The following is an 18,666-nucleotide window of genomic DNA, read 5'->3' as shown; positions in this document are numbered from 1 at the left end:
CTTTCAGTAGTACGGGTAGAGCGCTTTTTCTCAAAACGGGTTAAATGCACGCCCCTTGACTCCAATGACCAATGTTGCATTACAGTTTGCCCGATTTAGACGGGGGGAATCTTGTCGTAACCGCCTTTCTGATTAATATTGCCGATGGCAGGAAATTGATGAAGCGAAAATGGTTTATTCCTAATATAGCCTGAGACGTGCAGAAATGAACGCGCCGCACCCCAACTATAACTCAAGGAAATCCACTAAACCCATTGGTGGTGTTAAGTACACCAATTGGACGTTGTAATTCGATGGTTGTCTTTATTGGGCGGGCTGTACAGTAGGAATAGTGTCCACAGGCTTTACAAGACGCTAATATCTGTATGCTTTGCATATACAGGTCAGGTTGCAGAGATGCAGGGGAATGGGTAGTTTTGGGGTAGAGCAAGTGAACTGAACTTCTGGGTTAGTGTGGCCTAAATTGCTATTCTTTAAATGCACCTAACTTTAATGAAATATTTGACATATTTTTGAGAAAACAGTTACAGTGTTTGAATGTATGAACTCGTCAGAGCTATTGGAGTTATTTTCTCGTATTCATTATCTATTCAAAAGGAAATGTGGGAGACTGGTGAGTAGACTTCTGTATCTTTATCTGGTGAAATGTTGTAATAATTTCCTGAGTATATTTTCCAAATGTTTTTGAAATAGCTCGATGCAACGTTGAATTTGATGATGTGTTAGGCCTATGTTGTAAAATTACTTCCCTTGTGTTGATCATATTGTAATTTGACTGATAGGATTAAATGAGAACCATGCTAAATATTTTACAACCGAAATGTATCGAAAATGTAGATGAATATGTCAAGGAGGAGCCTGCCAAGCCAACTGAGATTGCACATAGTTTCGAATCTCAAAGTTATTTTCAGTATTTGGATGCACACTATTTAGGCAACTTGCGCTGTAAAACAATTCCTATAGCCACAATGAAGTTTAGCCTATATTTGCATGCCATGTTGATATCAAATAGGATGATGATGATGATGATTATTATTATTGTTGTTATGATATTATTGTGTTGTTACTGAATAATACATACCGTATTTGTTTCCCCCTCAGTTATCATTTGGTAGGATTTATTTTATGAATCTGAAATCAGGTTAGCCACTGACTAACGTACATTGCGCCTATCCCAATTCCACTGTGCGTGTGACAGCGGCTAACCTGGTTTTGGGGAGACTTCTCTACTGCCGCCGCGGGAAAGGCCTTGCCCAGACACACTTTACAAAATGCAACATCTCGTGCTATCTGACACCTGTTATGTGGGAATAATTATTTGCTTCGGCATTACTGCCCTCCCTGTGGCCTTTCTGAGTACTACTGTATGTAGTACACTATCTCCAGGCTATACAGTCAGAGGCCTTTACATTAGACCTACTATGGAGTTGCCGTCCTATAGGCCTGGCATGCCATCTACTGGGACTCTAGGCTGCTGGTGGTGAGTGTTTCTCTGGCATTGCCTTGCTTTACTTTTGTGTGTATTTCATTAATTAGCACAAATATGGTCCATAACTTGTATCAATGTATATATACTCTGTTCCAAACCAATGACAGGGTAACATTGTCAAGTCACACTAAGAAAAAAAAGTTAACTTTCTATTGAAATCATGTGGCATCAAGTATATTTATTTCCATTGTGTGGTTTCAGTGTTTAGTTTATTGCCTCATGGATTACTCAGAGTGACACCCAGTAGATAGATAAGTAAGTGGTGTATGTCAGACTGTGAACGTGCAGATACTCACGGCACCATCCTATCAACAGGCAGGCAGCAGGGCTATATCCATAGCATTCAGGCTCCGGCCATAAACAGCCTCTGGCCCCCCTCCTCTTAGACCCAGGCACATGTGTACTGTACATCTGAAATTATTGGGTAGGTGTAAGCACATGGCAAAAGTGGAGCTACCAGCATATTGCTTATACCTATCCAATCTTTTCTGACCTACACAAATGGTTAGGGGCTAGGGTTGTTTTTGGACAGGGGTTCCTCACTTTCTAGTGATAAGAACAGGGTGCTATTCAATGCCATGACTTCCAACCCATGTCCTGCCTAGATACATATGATATACATATTGTTCTGTCTGGATAAGGTCAGTTTCCATATCCAAAAGGCAAAAGTTTGCCTTACCTCTTGCTGAACCAGTCTAAACAGATTCAGTGAGAGAAGACCCATGTTGAGTGGTATGGTATCTGTGAGCAAATATAATGCCCTCATCGGGTAGACACCCTGCAAACCCATCAAAATCTGTTAATGTTCTACTGTTTGTGAGATTGCTGTCCTTAAGGTTAGCTTTTGGTGGTGAGATTGTGCGTGAAAGAGAGGTAGTGCCTGTGTGACTGTTCTGTATGTGAGTGGCTACAGGCCACAAATGGGACATTTCAAAAGATTAGTGACTAACTGGATGTGATTGAACTGCTCCTGAACTAGAAGGCCTTCCAGTGTGATAATCCATGATAGGAAATGGAAGTTTCCATGAGACTGATGACACGACATCAGCATTTAGTATTCCACTTCTGCTGTATGCTCATATCAGTGTGACCCTGCAACAGCTCAGTGTGTGTGAGAGAGAGCTTCCCATGTCATACCAGGTCAGAGAACTGTCCCCCTCTCTCTCTGCTTTCTTTCCCTCACTTCTCTCCCCCCTCCCTCTCTCTGTCTCCCTGTCTCTCTCCAGACTATGGGAACTGCAGGGATTCCGGGGCTTATCTATCTCCAGCCAAGCCAGACGTGCCCTGATCTTGTCACCATAATCCAATTCCACATAATTCATCTTAATATCAGAACTGTCTAGTCCTTTCAAGTAGCTCTGACAAACATATGTACCTCAGCTACTCCCTCAACCCATAGAGGTGAGAGTTAAAACAGGAATGTAGAGAAATGCCGATTTAGGCAAAGTCATTAGACAACTATTGAAGGGTGGAAAAAGTAGATAAATATAGAGGTGCAGATACAGTATGTAAAGGGAAGAGGAATCTCTTTATGTGGCAGCAAGGACAAATATTTACAGAGCTGTGGAGCAGCTAAGCAGAGTTTGTTTCAGCATTGTGGCGGTTCATGGGACTCCGTCAGACAGCCATCATGTTTATTCTCACAGATATACACAGAGAGAGGGAGAAGGGTGGGACTGGGTCATCTGACGTGGGTTCAGAGAGGAGGACTGTGTAACATGAATAGAGTCCAGAGTCGGGGTCAGCGCACTGTTTATGATATCACTTACTGTAGTAGTGATATCACTAACAAGCTTCATTACAGAAAGGCAAACTGAATAGACATTTGACTTTTCATCACTATCTACTCTGCTAAATATACTATCAGGGCGGTCGGTAGCCTAACGGTTAAGTGTGTTGGGCCAGTACCCGAAAGGTCGCAGGTTCGAATCTCCGAGCCAACTAGGTGAAGAATCTGTTGATGTGTCCTTGAGCAAAGCACTTAACCCTAATTGCTCTGGATAAGAGTGTCTGCTAATTGAATAAAAAACACGATTGTACGGTCCTAGTTCTGCACTCTGTCATGTTTGCATTTTATTTTCCATGTTCAAATACCATGGCAAGTCACTGTGGCTAGAGGTACGAGCAGGGGCCTGGACTAGAGCATGGGAAGTGGTGAGTATATGGCATGAAGAAGCACTTGAGTAGAGCATTAAATGTGCATGTTCAGCTATCGTGTGAGTGGACACATCAGCATAGCATAGACTTCATAGCAGCTGGTGGTAGGTCACATGTACTGTATGTGTACTGTATAATATCACCCTCTATGTGTTCTCTACTTCTCTCCCGCACCAAGGGAGACATTTTGGTAACAGATTGTATGAGCCACATTATGTGTATAATGTATTTAATGTGCTTTCTGTCACTCAGTGTATTGGAAGTGTTGCCGTAACCATTAAAAACAGCCCGATAAAGCAGCCTTTATAAAATGTATGAATATCATAAATGTAAAATTCATTAAACTAGCAATGGTCATCCAAATTGTTAAAAGTTATTAAAAACAATTCTAATAAATGCAAGTTGGACAATGGATGAAGATACTCCAACCTTTTATAACTTTTATAATTTATCAGATATTGAGTGATTTATAGCACATACAATCAATAATACAGTAGGAAAATGTTTTATGTTTGTTTATTCCATGTGCAACTCTGTGTTGTTGTATGTGTCCAACTGCTTTGATTTATCTTGGCCAGGTCGCAATTGCAAATGAGAACTTGTTCTCAACTAGCCTACCTGGATAAATAAAGGTGAAATAAAAAAAGAAAAAACTGGCATGGAGTTCAATGAATGGAGTTCATGGATTTTGGTGGGAATACAGGTATTCAATTCGATGCCATGTATCACTTTTTTATGTTTATTAGGTACACCCATCTATACTGAACAAAAATATAAATGCAACAATTTCAAATATTTTACTGAGTTACAGTTCATGAGGAAATCAGTCAATTGAAATAAATAAATTAGGCGCTAATCTATGGATTTCACATGATTGGGAAAACAGATACAGTGGGGGGGGAAAGTATTTGATCCCCTGCTGATTTTGTACGTTTGCCCACTGATAAAGAAAGGATCAGTCTATAACTTTAATGATTGGTTTATTTGAACAGTGAGAGACAGAATAACAAAAATATCCAGAAAAACGCATGTCAAAAATGTTATAAATTGATTTGCATTTTAATGAGGGAAATAAGTATTTGACCCCCTCTCAATCGGAAAGATTTCTGGCTCCCAGGTGTCTTTTATACAGGTAACGAGCTGAGATTAGGAGCACACTCTTAAAGGGAGTGATCCTAACCGCAGCTTGTTACCTGTAAAAAAGACACCTGTCCACAGAAGCAATCAATCAGATTCCAAACTCTCCACCATGGCCAAGACCAAAGAGCTCTCCAAGGATGTCAGGGACTAGATTGTAGACCTACACAAGGCTGGACTGGGCTACAAGACCATCGCCAAGCAGCTTGGTGAGAAGGTGACAACATTTGGTGCGATTATTCGCAAATGGAAAACACACAAAAGAACTGTCAATATCCCTCGGCCTGGGGCTCCATGCAAGATCTCACCACGTGGAGTTGCAATGATCATGAGAACGGTGAGGAATCAGCCCAGAACTACACGGGAGGATCTTGTCAATGATCTCAAGGCAGCTGGGACCATAGTCACCAAGAAAACCATTGGTAACCCACTACGCCGTGAAGGACTGAAATCCTGCAGCGCCCGCAAGGTCCCCCCTGCTCAAGAATACATATACATGCCGGTCTGAAGTTTGCCAATGAACATCTGAATGATTCAGAGGACAACTGGTGAAAGTGTTGTGGTCAGATGAGACCAAATTGGAGCTCTTTGGCATCAACTCAACTCGCCGTGTTTGGAGGAGGAGGAATGCTGCCTATGACCCCAACAACACCATCTCCACCGTCAAACACGGAGGTGGAAACATTATGCTTTGGGGGTGTTTTTCTGCTAAGGGGACAGGACAACTTCACCGCATCATTTGACAGGGCCATGTACTGTCAAATCTTGGGTGAGAACCTCCTTCCCTCAGCCAGGGCATTGAAAATGGGTCGTGGATGGGTATTCCAGCATGACAATGACCCAAAACACACGGCCAAGGCCACAAAGGAGTGGCTCAAGATGAAGCACATTAAGGTCCTGTAGTGGCCTAGCCAGTCTCCAGACCTTAATCCCATAGAAAATCTGTGGAGGGAGCTGAAGGTTCGAGTTGCCAAACGTCAGCCTCAAAACCTTAATGACTTGGAGAATATCTGCAAAAGGAGTGGGACAAAATCCCTCCTGAGATGTGTGCAAACCTGGTGGCCAACTACAAAAAACGTCTGACCTCTGTGATTGCCAACAAGGGTTTTGCCACCAAGTACTAAGTCATGTTTTGCAGAGGGGTCAAATACTTATTTCCCTCATTAAAATGCAAATCCTTTTAGAACATTTTTGACATGCGTTTTTCTGGATTTTTTGTTGTTGTTATTCTGTCTCTCACTGTTCAAATAAACCTACCATTAAAATTATAGACTGATCATTTCTTTGTTAGTGGGCAAACGTACAAAATCAGCAGGGGATCAAATACTTTTTTCCCCCACTGTATGCATCTGCTAGTAACCGACACCTTAAAAAAAAATTGGGCTCACAATGGGTCTCAGGATCTCGTCACGGTATTTCTGTCCATTCAAATTGCCATCGATAAAATACAATTGTGTTTTTTGTGACCCACCTGTTAGCTTGCACGATTCTTGCCATTCTCCTTCGACCTCTCATCAGCAAGCTGTTTTTGTTGTCCACAGGGCTGCTGCAGACTAGATGTTTTTTTGTTTGTCGCACCATTCTCTGTAAACCCTAGACACTGGGGTGTGAAAAGGCCAGTAGGCCGGCCGTTTCTGAGATACTGGACCCGCCTGGCACCGACTATCATTCCAAGCTCAAAGTCGCTTAGGTAACTCATTTTGCCCATTCTAACGTTCAATCGAACAGTAACAGAATGCCTCGATGCCTGTCTGCCTGCCACGTGACTTACTGTCTGTAGGAGCGATCCATTTTCGGGAACAGGGTGGTGTACATAATAAACTGGCTGGTGAGTTTATACATTTTCATATTGCATCAGCTATTTTTATTTATTTTGTGTGTTAAAATAATGTGCCTAATTTGCATAAATACAACATGTGTATTTGCATATATGAATATTAACATAGAGTGGAACAGGGCTGCAACCACCAAACACCTTCTCCGTCTAACCTGCCAGCACTCACCTGCTCCGTCTAACCTGCCAGCACTCACCTGCTCCGTCTAACCTGCCAGCACTCACCTGCTCCGTCTAACCTGCCAGCACTCACCTGCTCCGTCTAACCTGCCAGCACTCACCTGCTCCGTCTAACCTGCCAGCACTCACCTGCTCCGTCTAACCTGCCAGCACTCACCTGCTCCGTCTAACCTGCCAGCACTCACCTGCTCCGTCTAACCTGCCAGCACTCACCTGCTCCGTCTAACCTGCCAGCACTCACCTGCTCCGTCTAACCTGCCAGCACTCACCTGCTCCGTCTAACCTGCCAGCACTCACCTGCTCCGTCTAACCTGCCAGCACTCACCTGCTCCGTCTAACCTGCCAGCACTCACTTGCTCCGTCTAACCTGCCAGCACTCACTTGCTCCGTCTAACCTGCCAGCACTCACCTGCGCTGTCTAACCTACCAGCACTCACCTGCGCTGTCTAACCTACCAGCACTCACCTGCGCTGTCTAACCTACCAGCACTCACCTGCGCTGTCTAACCTACCAGCACTCACCTGCGCTGTCTAACCTACCAGCACTCACCTGCGCTGTCTAAACTGCCTCATTAATTACTGTTGTTGCCATGTTCTCTCATAATTCAACAAGTGTATCTGTTAGAGACAATTTCGACATATTTGTATACAGAACATACAGAGCTCCATGTACGTGTGTAAATATATTAAATATGAATGTATATGATGAAATATTAGTTACGTACCTTTATGATATATATTTACCTGATTGAGATATATTCCTTTGTTATTAGCATGCATACAAACAGGCCATATTATGTATTTTTCATGTCAAGTAATCTAGGCTTTAAATTGATTGGAGAATAATTTTTTGATGTTAGATTTAAGAAGAATAAACCTTTTTGTTGCACCATATCCCTGGATCTCATTGAATGTTTTTGCTGTTTGGGAACTTCGAATGTGGACTGACTGTCAGCTTCCGAAACAACCCCGCTTCAGGCTAGGGCAGTGGCTATGGTCAATTGGTAAGGAAGCCACTAGTGTTAATAGCAGGATACCCTCAGATTAAAAATCAACATGCTTGGTTCTAGGTTACATCTATCTAAACATGCAGTACTTTACATTGTTTGCGAGATCAAACATAATATCACTATAATCCGAGTATTCATTTTCGGAAGTTGCTTTCATTTTAGCGCATCTAATTTGTAAAAATGTCAACTGTTTTAAATTATTACTTTTTTAAATTCCACAAAAAGTAAACACCCATCAAAATACATTTCCCTTTCTTCTCTTTCTTGTGATGTAAGTGTTGAGAGGGTTCATTAAATCCCCAACGAAGCTTTAGAGTTCTTATAGATTCAACGGAAATACAATATATTCCATTGAGTCCATTTCAGCCATTAGTGTGTTTGACAGGTCATTACAAGCATTTCCGGGAAAATGAGAGGCACAAGCAAGAATATGAAAGAGCCGCAGGAGTCAAACGAAAGTAATCAATCCAGCGAGATTTAAGTGACAAGTAGATTTTGCACCCCTCAAACACAGGATGGCTGAAAGAGATCCTCAAGTGGGCGGGGCATGCGCGTTCTACATCATTAAACAGTGCCTCATAGAAAGGGTGACTGGAGTTTTGAGTGAGCATTATGCACTAGCATGTGAAATATTCAGAGTTTGACATCCCAACAGTGGCCCATCTTTGCCATATCTTATTGCATCACTTAACCAGGCCTGTAGATGCAAGTATATATTATGCAACTATGATGTGGTCTTGGGGAGGATTTAACGGTTTCATTCAATCAAAACACAACAGGAAGTTTATCTAACATACAGTGCACAATCTTTTATTATATTTAAATACACAAATAAAGTAATAATTCTCTAGCTAAAGGTTTTCCTAAATAATTTTACATTTCATACATAGGTACTTTGCAGTGTACAGTAGCAAAATGCTATAAATATATTTATGTGCTAGTATATACAGTATGTATATAGTATATGTGGTAATCTGGAGGATAATAATAATAACAGACTGTAGGTATAAAGACAGACAGGGATTAAATAGAATATGTGTTGGTGACATTAAGTAAACAGTGAACAACTCCTTGGCCCTGCCGTTCCTTGTTTTATCTCCATGATGACTCTCTGGATGTCACGGCTGCAAGACACACAAAAATAAATTGGGATGATGTCTCCCTTCATTTGGTTTCGAAAACACTTTTCTTGAAAACAATTTTCTTGTTAAGGTGGAAGGAGAGCTTGGTAGATAGAGATTGTAAATCATGCCCTGGGAGTGGGCAGAAGTTGGCCCTAACCACTGATTCAGGGTCAGTTCTTATTTAACCACCTAATGGATTGGGTTAGGGACATCTGATCAAGGATCTGTGGTGAGGCAACTTCTACCTCAAGCATGCCATCTCTATTACCCCACTAAAGCCAGAGAAACCGCCGAAATACCCCAGCAACCAGGAGGGAGCACACACACGAATAAACCCAACATCACACATACTAGGCCATGGCCATGTTTCAATACTTCTGAAATGCATTGTTCCATTCTCTGTCCTTAGAAGTAATGACTATTCTGAAATATCAGAACTAATGTGAAGGATGCATGTTTTAAGTATTCAGACAGGGCCCATGACCTCACACAGAGGAGAGAAGGGACTGTGCAATACATCTTACAGCATTCTAAGGTCAGGTTCTCTCTTTCTCTATGGAAGTCAAAGGTCACCAACATACAAGGCAATACGGAAGTAATCCCCCAAACAGAGACAGAAAAAGGCTCTCTGACACAACCAAACACAATTGTATTTTACACTACAGTCAGAATGGTCAGTCATTGAGCCACATTTATCAATTGTAAGCAGCACAAATTTGTATTTTTTTCCCAAAAAATGTCTGCATTTAAATGAGGCCCACTCTTATATACAGAAATAGAGTGGTGACAGTGTAACAGTGTGTTTCTGTTGTGTGTGGAGAACAGGCCTATTGTTCTGCGGGTGGACAGACACCCTGCGTCACTGGACTGACCGGGGGGAGAGAGGGGAGGGGGGGAAATCAGGAATAACTCACAGCTGCACCACCCGCCTGGGTGTTACAGTCCAGCAGGAGTAGAGGGAGCAGGAGGCAGAGCTACTGTTAGTCCACAACACAGAGAGAGAGACTGACAGAAAGAGAGAGAGAGAGAGAGAGACTGACAGAAAGAGAGAGAGAGAGAGACTGACAGAAAGAGAGAGAGAGAGAGAGAGAGAGAGAGAGAGAGAGAGAGAGAGAGAGAGAGAGAGAGAGAGAGAGAGACTGACAGAGAGAGAGACTGACAGATAGAGAGGACGGGTAGCCTATCCTCTGATGAGGATAGGCTACCCATCCTGTTGGGGGAGGACGCAGAGAGCTGTGTGTTGGCAGCGCACTACATTGCTGCATGCCATAAGTTGAGGGACAGTGTCTGACAGACCAATAAACCTGCACATGTCCTCTACTGTATGCTTATTGTTAAATGTATGGTTATTTTGACCCTTGGTTATTGTTGTTACTGTTGTCCCGTTGACAACTTTGATTCTCATTTGTATTTATTTTTATATTGTAAATATCCAAAATAAGCTTTGGCAATATGTATATTGTTACGTCATGCCAATAAAGCGAATTTAATTGAATTGAGAGAGAGAGACTGACAGAGAGAGAGACTGACAGAAACAGAGAGAGAGAGAGAGAGAGAGAGAGAGAGACTGACAGAACAGAGTGAGAGAGAGAGAGAGAGAGAGAGAGAGAGAGAGAGAGAGAGAGAGAGAAGACTGACAGAGAGAGAGAGAGAGAGAGAGAGAGAGAGAGAGACTGACAGAGAGAGACTGACAGAGAGACTGACAGAGAGACTGACAGAGAGACTGACAGAGAGACTGACAGAGAGACTGACAGAGAGAGAGAGAGAGAGAGAGAGAGAGAGAGAGAGAGAGAGAGAGAGAGAGAGAGAGAGAGACTGACAGAAACAGAGAAAGAGACCAGAACAGATGGGTGTGGTCGCCAGGCATGGCCCAAAAAGTCAAGCTGAGGCATGGGAAGGCCGGAGTGGGACAGGGCGGGGTAGCGGCAGGTAGTGTCACACATACACACCCTCTGGGTTGAGGCTGGACACCAGCGGGTTCTGCAGGTTGCGGGGGTGTCCCAGGAACTGCTTGGCTGTGGGCCGGGGTGGCGACTCTGAGGGGAGCAGGCCCAGGCCTGGTGGAGAGAGACGGAGGTTAAGGAGGAAAAATCTTCTGAGAGAGAGTGTGTGTGTGTGCGTGTGTATCTGTACCTCCGTTCCTGTATCTTTCCTGTAGCAGATTAGCCAGTTCTAGCTGGTCCAGCTGGTCGCTGAGGTCTGTGCGTGAATGTGTGTGTGTCGGCAGGACTCCCGCCTGCTGGATGAACTGCTGCAGGTTACACTGCCTCAACTCCTTGTTCAGCTCCTCCAACTCCTCCTGCTTCTCCTGGGGAGGGACACAGAGAGGGGGGGAGGACAGTCACACCCAATCCCAGATAGACTCCTAGCCCCTACACCCTACACCGACGCACTTGATGATTCTATAGGCATAGGTGTTGGATAGGTCTAAAGTTAGGTTTGGGCTTCAATTAAGTGATCTCTTCTCATTCTCTTTGTTTATCTCATTCTATTAATATTATACACCATTAGAAATGTGTTTGACACTGAAATGTACATCGGACAGGTTCAATAATATTTGGATTTAGATACATATAATTAAAGAAATGGTGAGATGTTTCTATTGCATGCATCAACTCCTTTGTTTTCTAGGACTACCTCCCAAATATGCAAGCTGGAATATAAATCAACCACAGATACACAGCCAACTGGAAGACATGAAATGTAATTTGCAAGGTTACTTAGGTTACATAATCATTAGAACAAATACAGACTGGGTGATGTTGAGCTTTTAAAGGCTGTAATTCATATTCCCGCCACAAGAGTACAGCAACATCCACAGCATGCATCTCAGAGGTCAGAAGCTCATCATCATTAATGAACAGCCAGCCAGACACCTGCTGTATACATCTAGAAAGCCACTGCTAGCTGCAAATGTGTAACATTCCTGACCATACAGTTCATAAGCTTGTAACGATCAGTAAAGTATGTTTTGACTGTATAGACACCCATCAGTTAGAATTTCTGACTTAGAATATGTGGACAACTACAAATACCTAGGTTAGACTGTAAACTCTCCTTCCAGACTCACATTGAACATTTCCAATCCAAAATTACATCTAGAATTGGCTTCCTATTTCGCAACAAAGCATCCTTCACTCATGCTGCCAAACATACCCTCGTAAAACTGACTATCCTACCGATTCTTGACTTCGGCGATGTCATTTACAAAAAGCCTACTCACACTCTACTCAGCAAATTGGATGCAGTCCATCACAGTGCCATCCGTTTTGTCACCAAAGCCCCATATACTACCCACCACTGCGACCTGTATGCTCTCGTTGGCTGGCCCTCGCTTCATATTCGTTGCCAAACCCACTAACTCCAGGTCATCTATAAGTCTTTGCTAGGTAAAGCCCCGCCTTATCTCAGCTCACTGGTCACCATAGCAGCACCCACCCGTAGCACGCGCTCCAGCAGGTATATTTCACTGGTCACCCCCAAAGCCAATTCCTCCTTTGGCCGCCTTTCCTTCCAGTTCTCTGCTGGCAATGACTGAAACGAACTGCAAAAATCACTGAAGCTGGAGACTCATATCTCCCTCACTAACTTCAAGCACCAGCTGTCAGAGCAGCTCACAGATCACTGCACCTGTACACAGCCCATCTGTAAATATCCCATCCAACTACCTCATCCCCATACTGTTATTTATTTTGCTTCTTTGCACCCCAGTATCTCTACTTGCACACTCATCTTCTGCACATCCATCACTCCAGTGTTTACCGTAATTTCCGGACTATTAAGCGCACCTGAATATAAGCCGCACCCACTGAATAATTTTTTTTGGAACATAAATAAGCCGCACGTCTATAAGCCGCAGGTGCCTACCGGTACATGAAACAAATGAACTTTACACAGGCTTTAACGAAACACGGCTTGTAACAAAAATAAATAGGCTTTAACGAAACACGGCTTGTAACAAAAAATAAAAAATTAGCAGTAAGCTTTAGTTGTCTTTTTGCACTGAGTCAATTCCTCACGCTGCTGTTTCCAACGTCTTATCATCGACTCATTAAGACCAAGCTCCCATGCAGCAGCTCGATTTCCTTTTCCAACAGCCAGATCAATTGCCTTCAACTTGAAAGCTGCATCATATGCATTTCTCCGTGTCTTTGCCATGAGGGTGACAAAATGACTACCGTAATCAGAATGATGGGAAGTTTGCGAGCGCTCGATTGAATCTAAACAGTAAACAAAAAAGTTGTTTGACCTTAACCCGTTCGGCAATTTCATTGGTCTAATGAAAGCTTCATGCCGCCAAAAAACTGAGCACGTCACAGAATGTGTTTTTTTTTGAAAAAAAGTGTGAAGGCGGGAAAAATCCATATATTAGCCGCGTCATTGTTTAAGCCGCGAGGTTCAAAGCCTGGGAAAAAAGTTGCGGCTTATAGTCCGGAATTTACGGTAATTGCTATATTGTAATTATTTTGCCACTATGGCCTATTTATTGCCTTACCTCCCTTATCCTACCTCATTTGCACACACTGTATATAGACCTTTTCTATTGTATTATTGACTGTATGTTTGTTTATTACATGTGTAACTCTGTGTTGTTGTTTGTGTTGCACTGCTTTGCTTTATCTTAGCCAGGTCGCAGTTGTAAATGAGAACTTGTTCTCAACTAGCCTACCTGGTTAAATGAGGGTGAAATAAAATTGAACTAGGTGGAAGAGAAGACGACACTGGTCTTTCCAACGTCAACATTTCCTCCATCAATTAAACATTGACGCACACAAGTAAACTAATCAATTAACCCAATCGACTTTCCACTTGTGCCTAGTCAATATAATGTCAGAACAGTTGAGAGAGAGACAGAGGGGGGGTCCTCTGGAAGCAACGTCAGCACAAGAACTGTTTGTCAGAAGCTTCATGAAATGGGTTTCCATGGCCGAGCAGGTGGACCAGCAAGAAATGCTGAGAGATTAGTGCTTTTTGAGGTCGGTTTGGTTTCTGTTGGATAATCTTTTTAGACATTAAATGCACTATGTGGGTTGAATGCTGCTACACAGAACAAAACAAGTCCCATGACGGTAGTGACTGCCCATTACTTCTTGTCACTTATCAACCATCATTTGTTCACATTATTTAAATAAAATATTTCAGTTGTTGTGTATACTACATTTGCTTTAGGCCTATTTCACAGTTTATTACCACAATTTCTGCACTAAACTATGTAGAATATTGGCCTGTTGGAAATTATAACTCCCTACTACATCGCACAGTTCAGGCTGATATGATTTATCTCTAGAGAAATTGTTCATTGCCTCACAGAAAAACAAAAACAAAATGGAATTCAAATAAAATGAACAAAGGTCAATCAATTAGTAAAAACAAATAAATAATAACTGAAATGTTGGTTTATCGCTCAGCAGTGCCAGCAAGCTATAGTCCTGTACCATATTTTCTTCGTCAGTGGGCAAACGTACAAAATCAGCAGGGAATCAAATACTTTTTTCCCTCACTGTATGGTCCTGTACCATAGCACAACCAGCAAGCAATGGTCCTGTACCAGAGGAGGACCAGCAAGCTATGGTCCTGCATCAGTGGAGGACTAGCAAGCTATGGTCCTGTACCAGAGGAGGACTAGCAAGCTATGGTCCTGCACCAGAGGAGGACTAGCAAGCTATGGTCCTGCACCAGAGGAAGACTAGCAAGCTATGGTCCTGCACCAGAGGAAGACTAGCAAGCTATGGTCATGTACCAGAGGAGGACTAGCAAGCTATGGTCCTGCACCAGTGGAGGAATAGCAGGCTATGGTCCTGTACCAGAGGAAGACTAGCAAGCTATGGTCCTGCACCAGAGGAAGACTAGCAAGCTATGGTCATGTACCAGAGGAGGACTAGCAGGCTATGGTCCTGTACCAGAGGAGGACTAGCAGGCTATGGTCCTGTACCAGAGGAGGACTAGCAGGCTATGGTCCTGTACCAGAGGAGGACTAGCAAGCTATGGTCCTGTACCAGAGGAGGACTAGCAAGCTATGGTCCTGTACCAGAGGAGGACTAGCAAGCTATGGTCCTGTACCAGAGGAGGACCAGCAAGCTATGGTCCTGTGCCATAGGACAACCAGCAAACTATGGTCCTGTACCAGAGGACAACCAGCAAGCTATGGTCCTGTACCAGAGGACCAGCAAGCTAGGGTCCTGAACCAGATGTGGACCAGCAAGCTCTGGTCCTGCACCAGAGGAGGACCAGCAAGCTATGGTCCTGCACCAGAGGAGGACTAGCAAGCTATGGTCCTGTACCAGAGGAGGACCAGCAAGCTATGGTCCTGTGCCATAGGACAACCAGCAAACTATGGTCCTGTACCAGAGGACAACCAGCAAGCTATGGTCCTGTACCAGAGGACCAGCAAGCTAGGGTCCTGAACCAGATGTGGACCAGCAAGCTATGGTCCTGCACCAGAGGAGGACCAGCAAGCTATGGTCCTTTACCAGAGGAGAACCAGCAAGCTATGGTCCTTTACCAGAGGAGGACTAGCAAGCTATGGCCCTGAACCAGAGGAGGACTAGCAAGCTATGGCCCTGAACCAGAGGAGGAACAGCAAGCTATGGTCCTGTACCAGAGAAGGACTAGCAAGCTATGGTCCTGTGTACCAGAGAAGGACTAGCAAGCTATGGCCCTGAACCAGAGGAGGACTAGCAAGCTATGGTCCTGTACCAGAGAAGGACTATCAAGCTATGGTCCTGTACCAGAGGAGGACTATCAAGCTATGGTCCTGTACCAGAGAAGGACTAGCAAGCTATGGTCCTGTGTACCAGAGAAGGACTAGCAAGCTATGGTCCTGTACAAGAGGAGAAACAGCAAGCTATGGTCCTGTACCAGAGGAGGACTAGCAAGCTATGGTCCTGTACCAGAGGAGGACTAGCAAGCTATGGTCCTGTACCAGAGGAGGACTAGCAAGCTATGGTCCTGTACCAGAGGAGGACTAGCAAGCTATGGTCCTGTACCAGAGGAGGACTAGCAAGCTATAGTCCTGTACCAGGCAGCAAGCTATAGTCCTTCCTCCTTGGAGGAACATTTATATATTCATTACATTTTTATTTAACCTTTATTTAACTAGGCTAGTCAGTTAAGAACAATTTTTTTTTTACAATGATGGCCTACGAAAAGGCAAAAGGCCTCCTGCGGGGACGGGGCTGGGATTAAAAAATAAAAAATAAAAAAAAATATAGGACAAAACACACATCACGACAAGAGAGACACCACAACACTTCATAAAGAAAGACAATAAGATAGCATGGCAGCAACATGTGACAACAAAGCATGGTAGCAACATAACATGGCAGAAACCCTACATGGTAGCAGCACAAAACATGGTACAAACATTATTGGGCACAGACAACAGCACAAAGTGCAAGGTAGAGACAACAATACATCCCGCGAAGCAGCCACAACTGTCAGTAAGTGTCCATGAGTGAGTCTTTGAATGGAGATGGAGATAAAACTGTCCAGTTTGAGTGTTTGCAGCTAGCTCGTTCCAGTCGCTAGCTGCAGTGAACTGAAAAGAGGAGCGACTCAGGGATGTGTGTGCTTTGGGGACCTTTAACATTCTCCGTGTCGGAGAATGGCGCGGATGGATAGGGTACAGGACCATGCTTCAAGCTCTTAGAAAACATTGCAGTATTTTGTTTTTTTAATGTGTTATTTCTTACATAATTAGCCCAGGAATGTTTTGGTGTTATTACATACAGCCGGGAATAAACTTTTGGATATGAGAGTGGGGGTAACTCACCAGCATTACGACCAGGAATACGACTTTCCCGAAACGGATCGTTTATTCGTACCCTCCAGGGCAATTGAACTGATCCCAGAGGTACTCAGAGCGGACTTTTAGTCCAACTCAGGAGGCGCGCACACCACCCACCGCTACCGAATATATTACTTGCTAATGTTCAGTCTCTGGATAATAAAGTTGACGAACTCAGGGCAAGGACTTCCTTCCAGAGAGACATCAGGGATTCTAACATTCTGTTTCACGGAAACATGGCTCTCTCACGTTATACTGTCTGAGTCCGCTCAGCCAGTCGGGTTCTCAGTTCATCACGCAGACAGGAATAAATATCTTTCCGGGAAGAAGAAGAGTGGGGGTGTATGTTTCATGGTTAACTACTCATGGTATGATTGTGATAACATACAGGAACTCAAGTCCTTTTGTTCACCTGACCTAGAATACCTCACAATCAAATGCAGACCGTATTACCTCCCAAGAGAATTCTCTTCGGTTATAGTCACAGACGTGTATATTCCCCCCTCAAACCGATACCGCGACGGCCCTCAAAGAACTTCACTGGACTTTATGCAAACTGGAAACCACATAACCTGAGGCCGCATTTATTGTAGCTAGGATTTTAACAAAGCAAATTTGAGGAAAATGTTACCGAAGTTCTATCAACACATTGCCTGTAGTACTCGAGCTGCTAAAACACTCGATCACTGCTACTCCAACTTCCAAGATGCCCTCCCCGCCCTCCCTTCGGCAAATCTGATCACCACTCCATTTTGCTCCTCCCTTCCTATAGGCAGAAACTTAAACAGGAAGTACCCGTGCTAAGGACTATTCAACACTGGTCTGACCAATCGGAATCCACGCTTCAAGAATGTTTTGATCAGGCGGACTGGGATACGGTGACTGAGTTTATCAGGAAGTGTATAGGAGATGTTGTACCCATTGTGACTATTAACGTCTTGCTTCCGGACAAGCTAAACACCTTCTTCGCCCGCTTTGAGCATAACACAGTGCCACCGACTCGGTCCGCTACCAAGGACTGTGCGTTCTCCTTCTCCGTGGCCAACGTGAGTAAGACATTTAAGCATGTTAACCCTCGCAAGGCTGCCGGTCCAGACGGCAGCCTCAGAGAATGCGCAGACCAGCTGGCTGGAGTGTTTACGGACATATTCAAATCTCTCCTTATCCCAGTCTGTTGTCCCCACATGCTTCAAGATGTCCACCATTGTTCCTGTACCCAAGAAAGCAAAGGTAACTGAACTAAATGACTATCACCCAGCAGCACTCACTTCTGTCATCATGAAGTGCTTTGAGAGACTAGTCAAGGATCATATCACCTCGACCTTACCTGACACCCTACACCCGCCCCAATAGATCCACAGACGATGCAATAGCACACTGCTTTATCCCATCTGGACAAGAGGAAAACCTATGTAAGAATGCTGTTCATTGACTATAGCTCAGCATTCAACACCATAGTACCCTCCAAGCTTATCATTAAGCTCGAGGCCCTGGGTCTGAACTAGAGGTCGACCGATTAATCGGAATGGCCGATTAATTAGGGCCGATTTCAAGTTTTCATAACAAAATCGGTATTTGCCGATTTTTTTTTTACAATTATTTAAAATGTTTTAATTTTTACACCTTTATTTAACTAGGCAAGTCAGATTAAGAACCCATTCTTATTTTCAATGACGGCCTAGGAACGGGGGTTAACCTATTTAGGATAGGGGGCAGTATTTTCACAGCCGGATAAAAAACGTACCCGATTTAATCTGGTTATTACTCCTGCCCAGAAACTAGAATATGCATATAATTGTTTGATTTGGATAGAAAACACCCTAAAGTTTCTAAAACTGTTTGAATGGTGTCTGTGAGTATAACAGAACTCATATGGCAGGCCAAAACCTGAGAAGATTCTATACAGGAAGTGCCCTCTCTGACCATTTCTTGGCCTTCTATAGCCTCTTT

The 18,666-nt window shown here is 43.6% G+C and overlaps 1 protein-coding gene and 1 long non-coding RNA gene across 4 annotated transcripts in view; one reads left to right on the top strand and one right to left on the bottom strand.

The window, feature by feature from the left end:
* The first annotated feature begins 249 nt into the window (after window positions 1-249).
* LOC123724494 (uncharacterized) lies at window positions 250-3,533 on the top strand. Its single transcript, XR_006757047.1, has 2 exons — window positions 250-1,480; window positions 2,716-3,533. It is a non-coding gene; the product is annotated as an uncharacterized lncRNA (long non-coding RNA).
* A 5,062-nt stretch (window positions 3,534-8,595) lies between these two features.
* The window catches only part of LOC106561317 (ras association domain-containing protein 7), a 56,302-nt gene continuing 46,231 nt past the window's right edge, over window positions 8,596-18,666 (bottom strand). For all 3 annotated transcript variants that reach the window (XM_014125147.2, XM_014125149.2, XM_014125148.2), the window contains 3 exons: window positions 11,064-11,238; window positions 10,880-10,987; window positions 8,596-8,930 (listed from right to left, as the gene is read on the bottom strand). In XM_014125147.2, coding sequence (XP_013980622.2) covers window positions 8,899-8,930; window positions 10,880-10,987; window positions 11,064-11,238 — 315 coding nt within the window. In that variant the 3' untranslated portion in view covers window positions 8,596-8,898. The remainder of the gene's footprint in view (window positions 8,931-10,879; window positions 10,988-11,063; window positions 11,239-18,666) is intronic.

The sequence above is a fragment of the Salmo salar genome, chromosome ssa10 (assembly GCF_905237065.1).
Source record: "Salmo salar chromosome ssa10, Ssal_v3.1, whole genome shotgun sequence".
NCBI lineage: Eukaryota > Metazoa > Chordata > Actinopteri > Salmoniformes > Salmonidae > Salmo > Salmo salar.
Note: the sequence above shows the minus strand (reverse complement) of the source record. Positions and strands in the feature narration are given on the sequence as shown.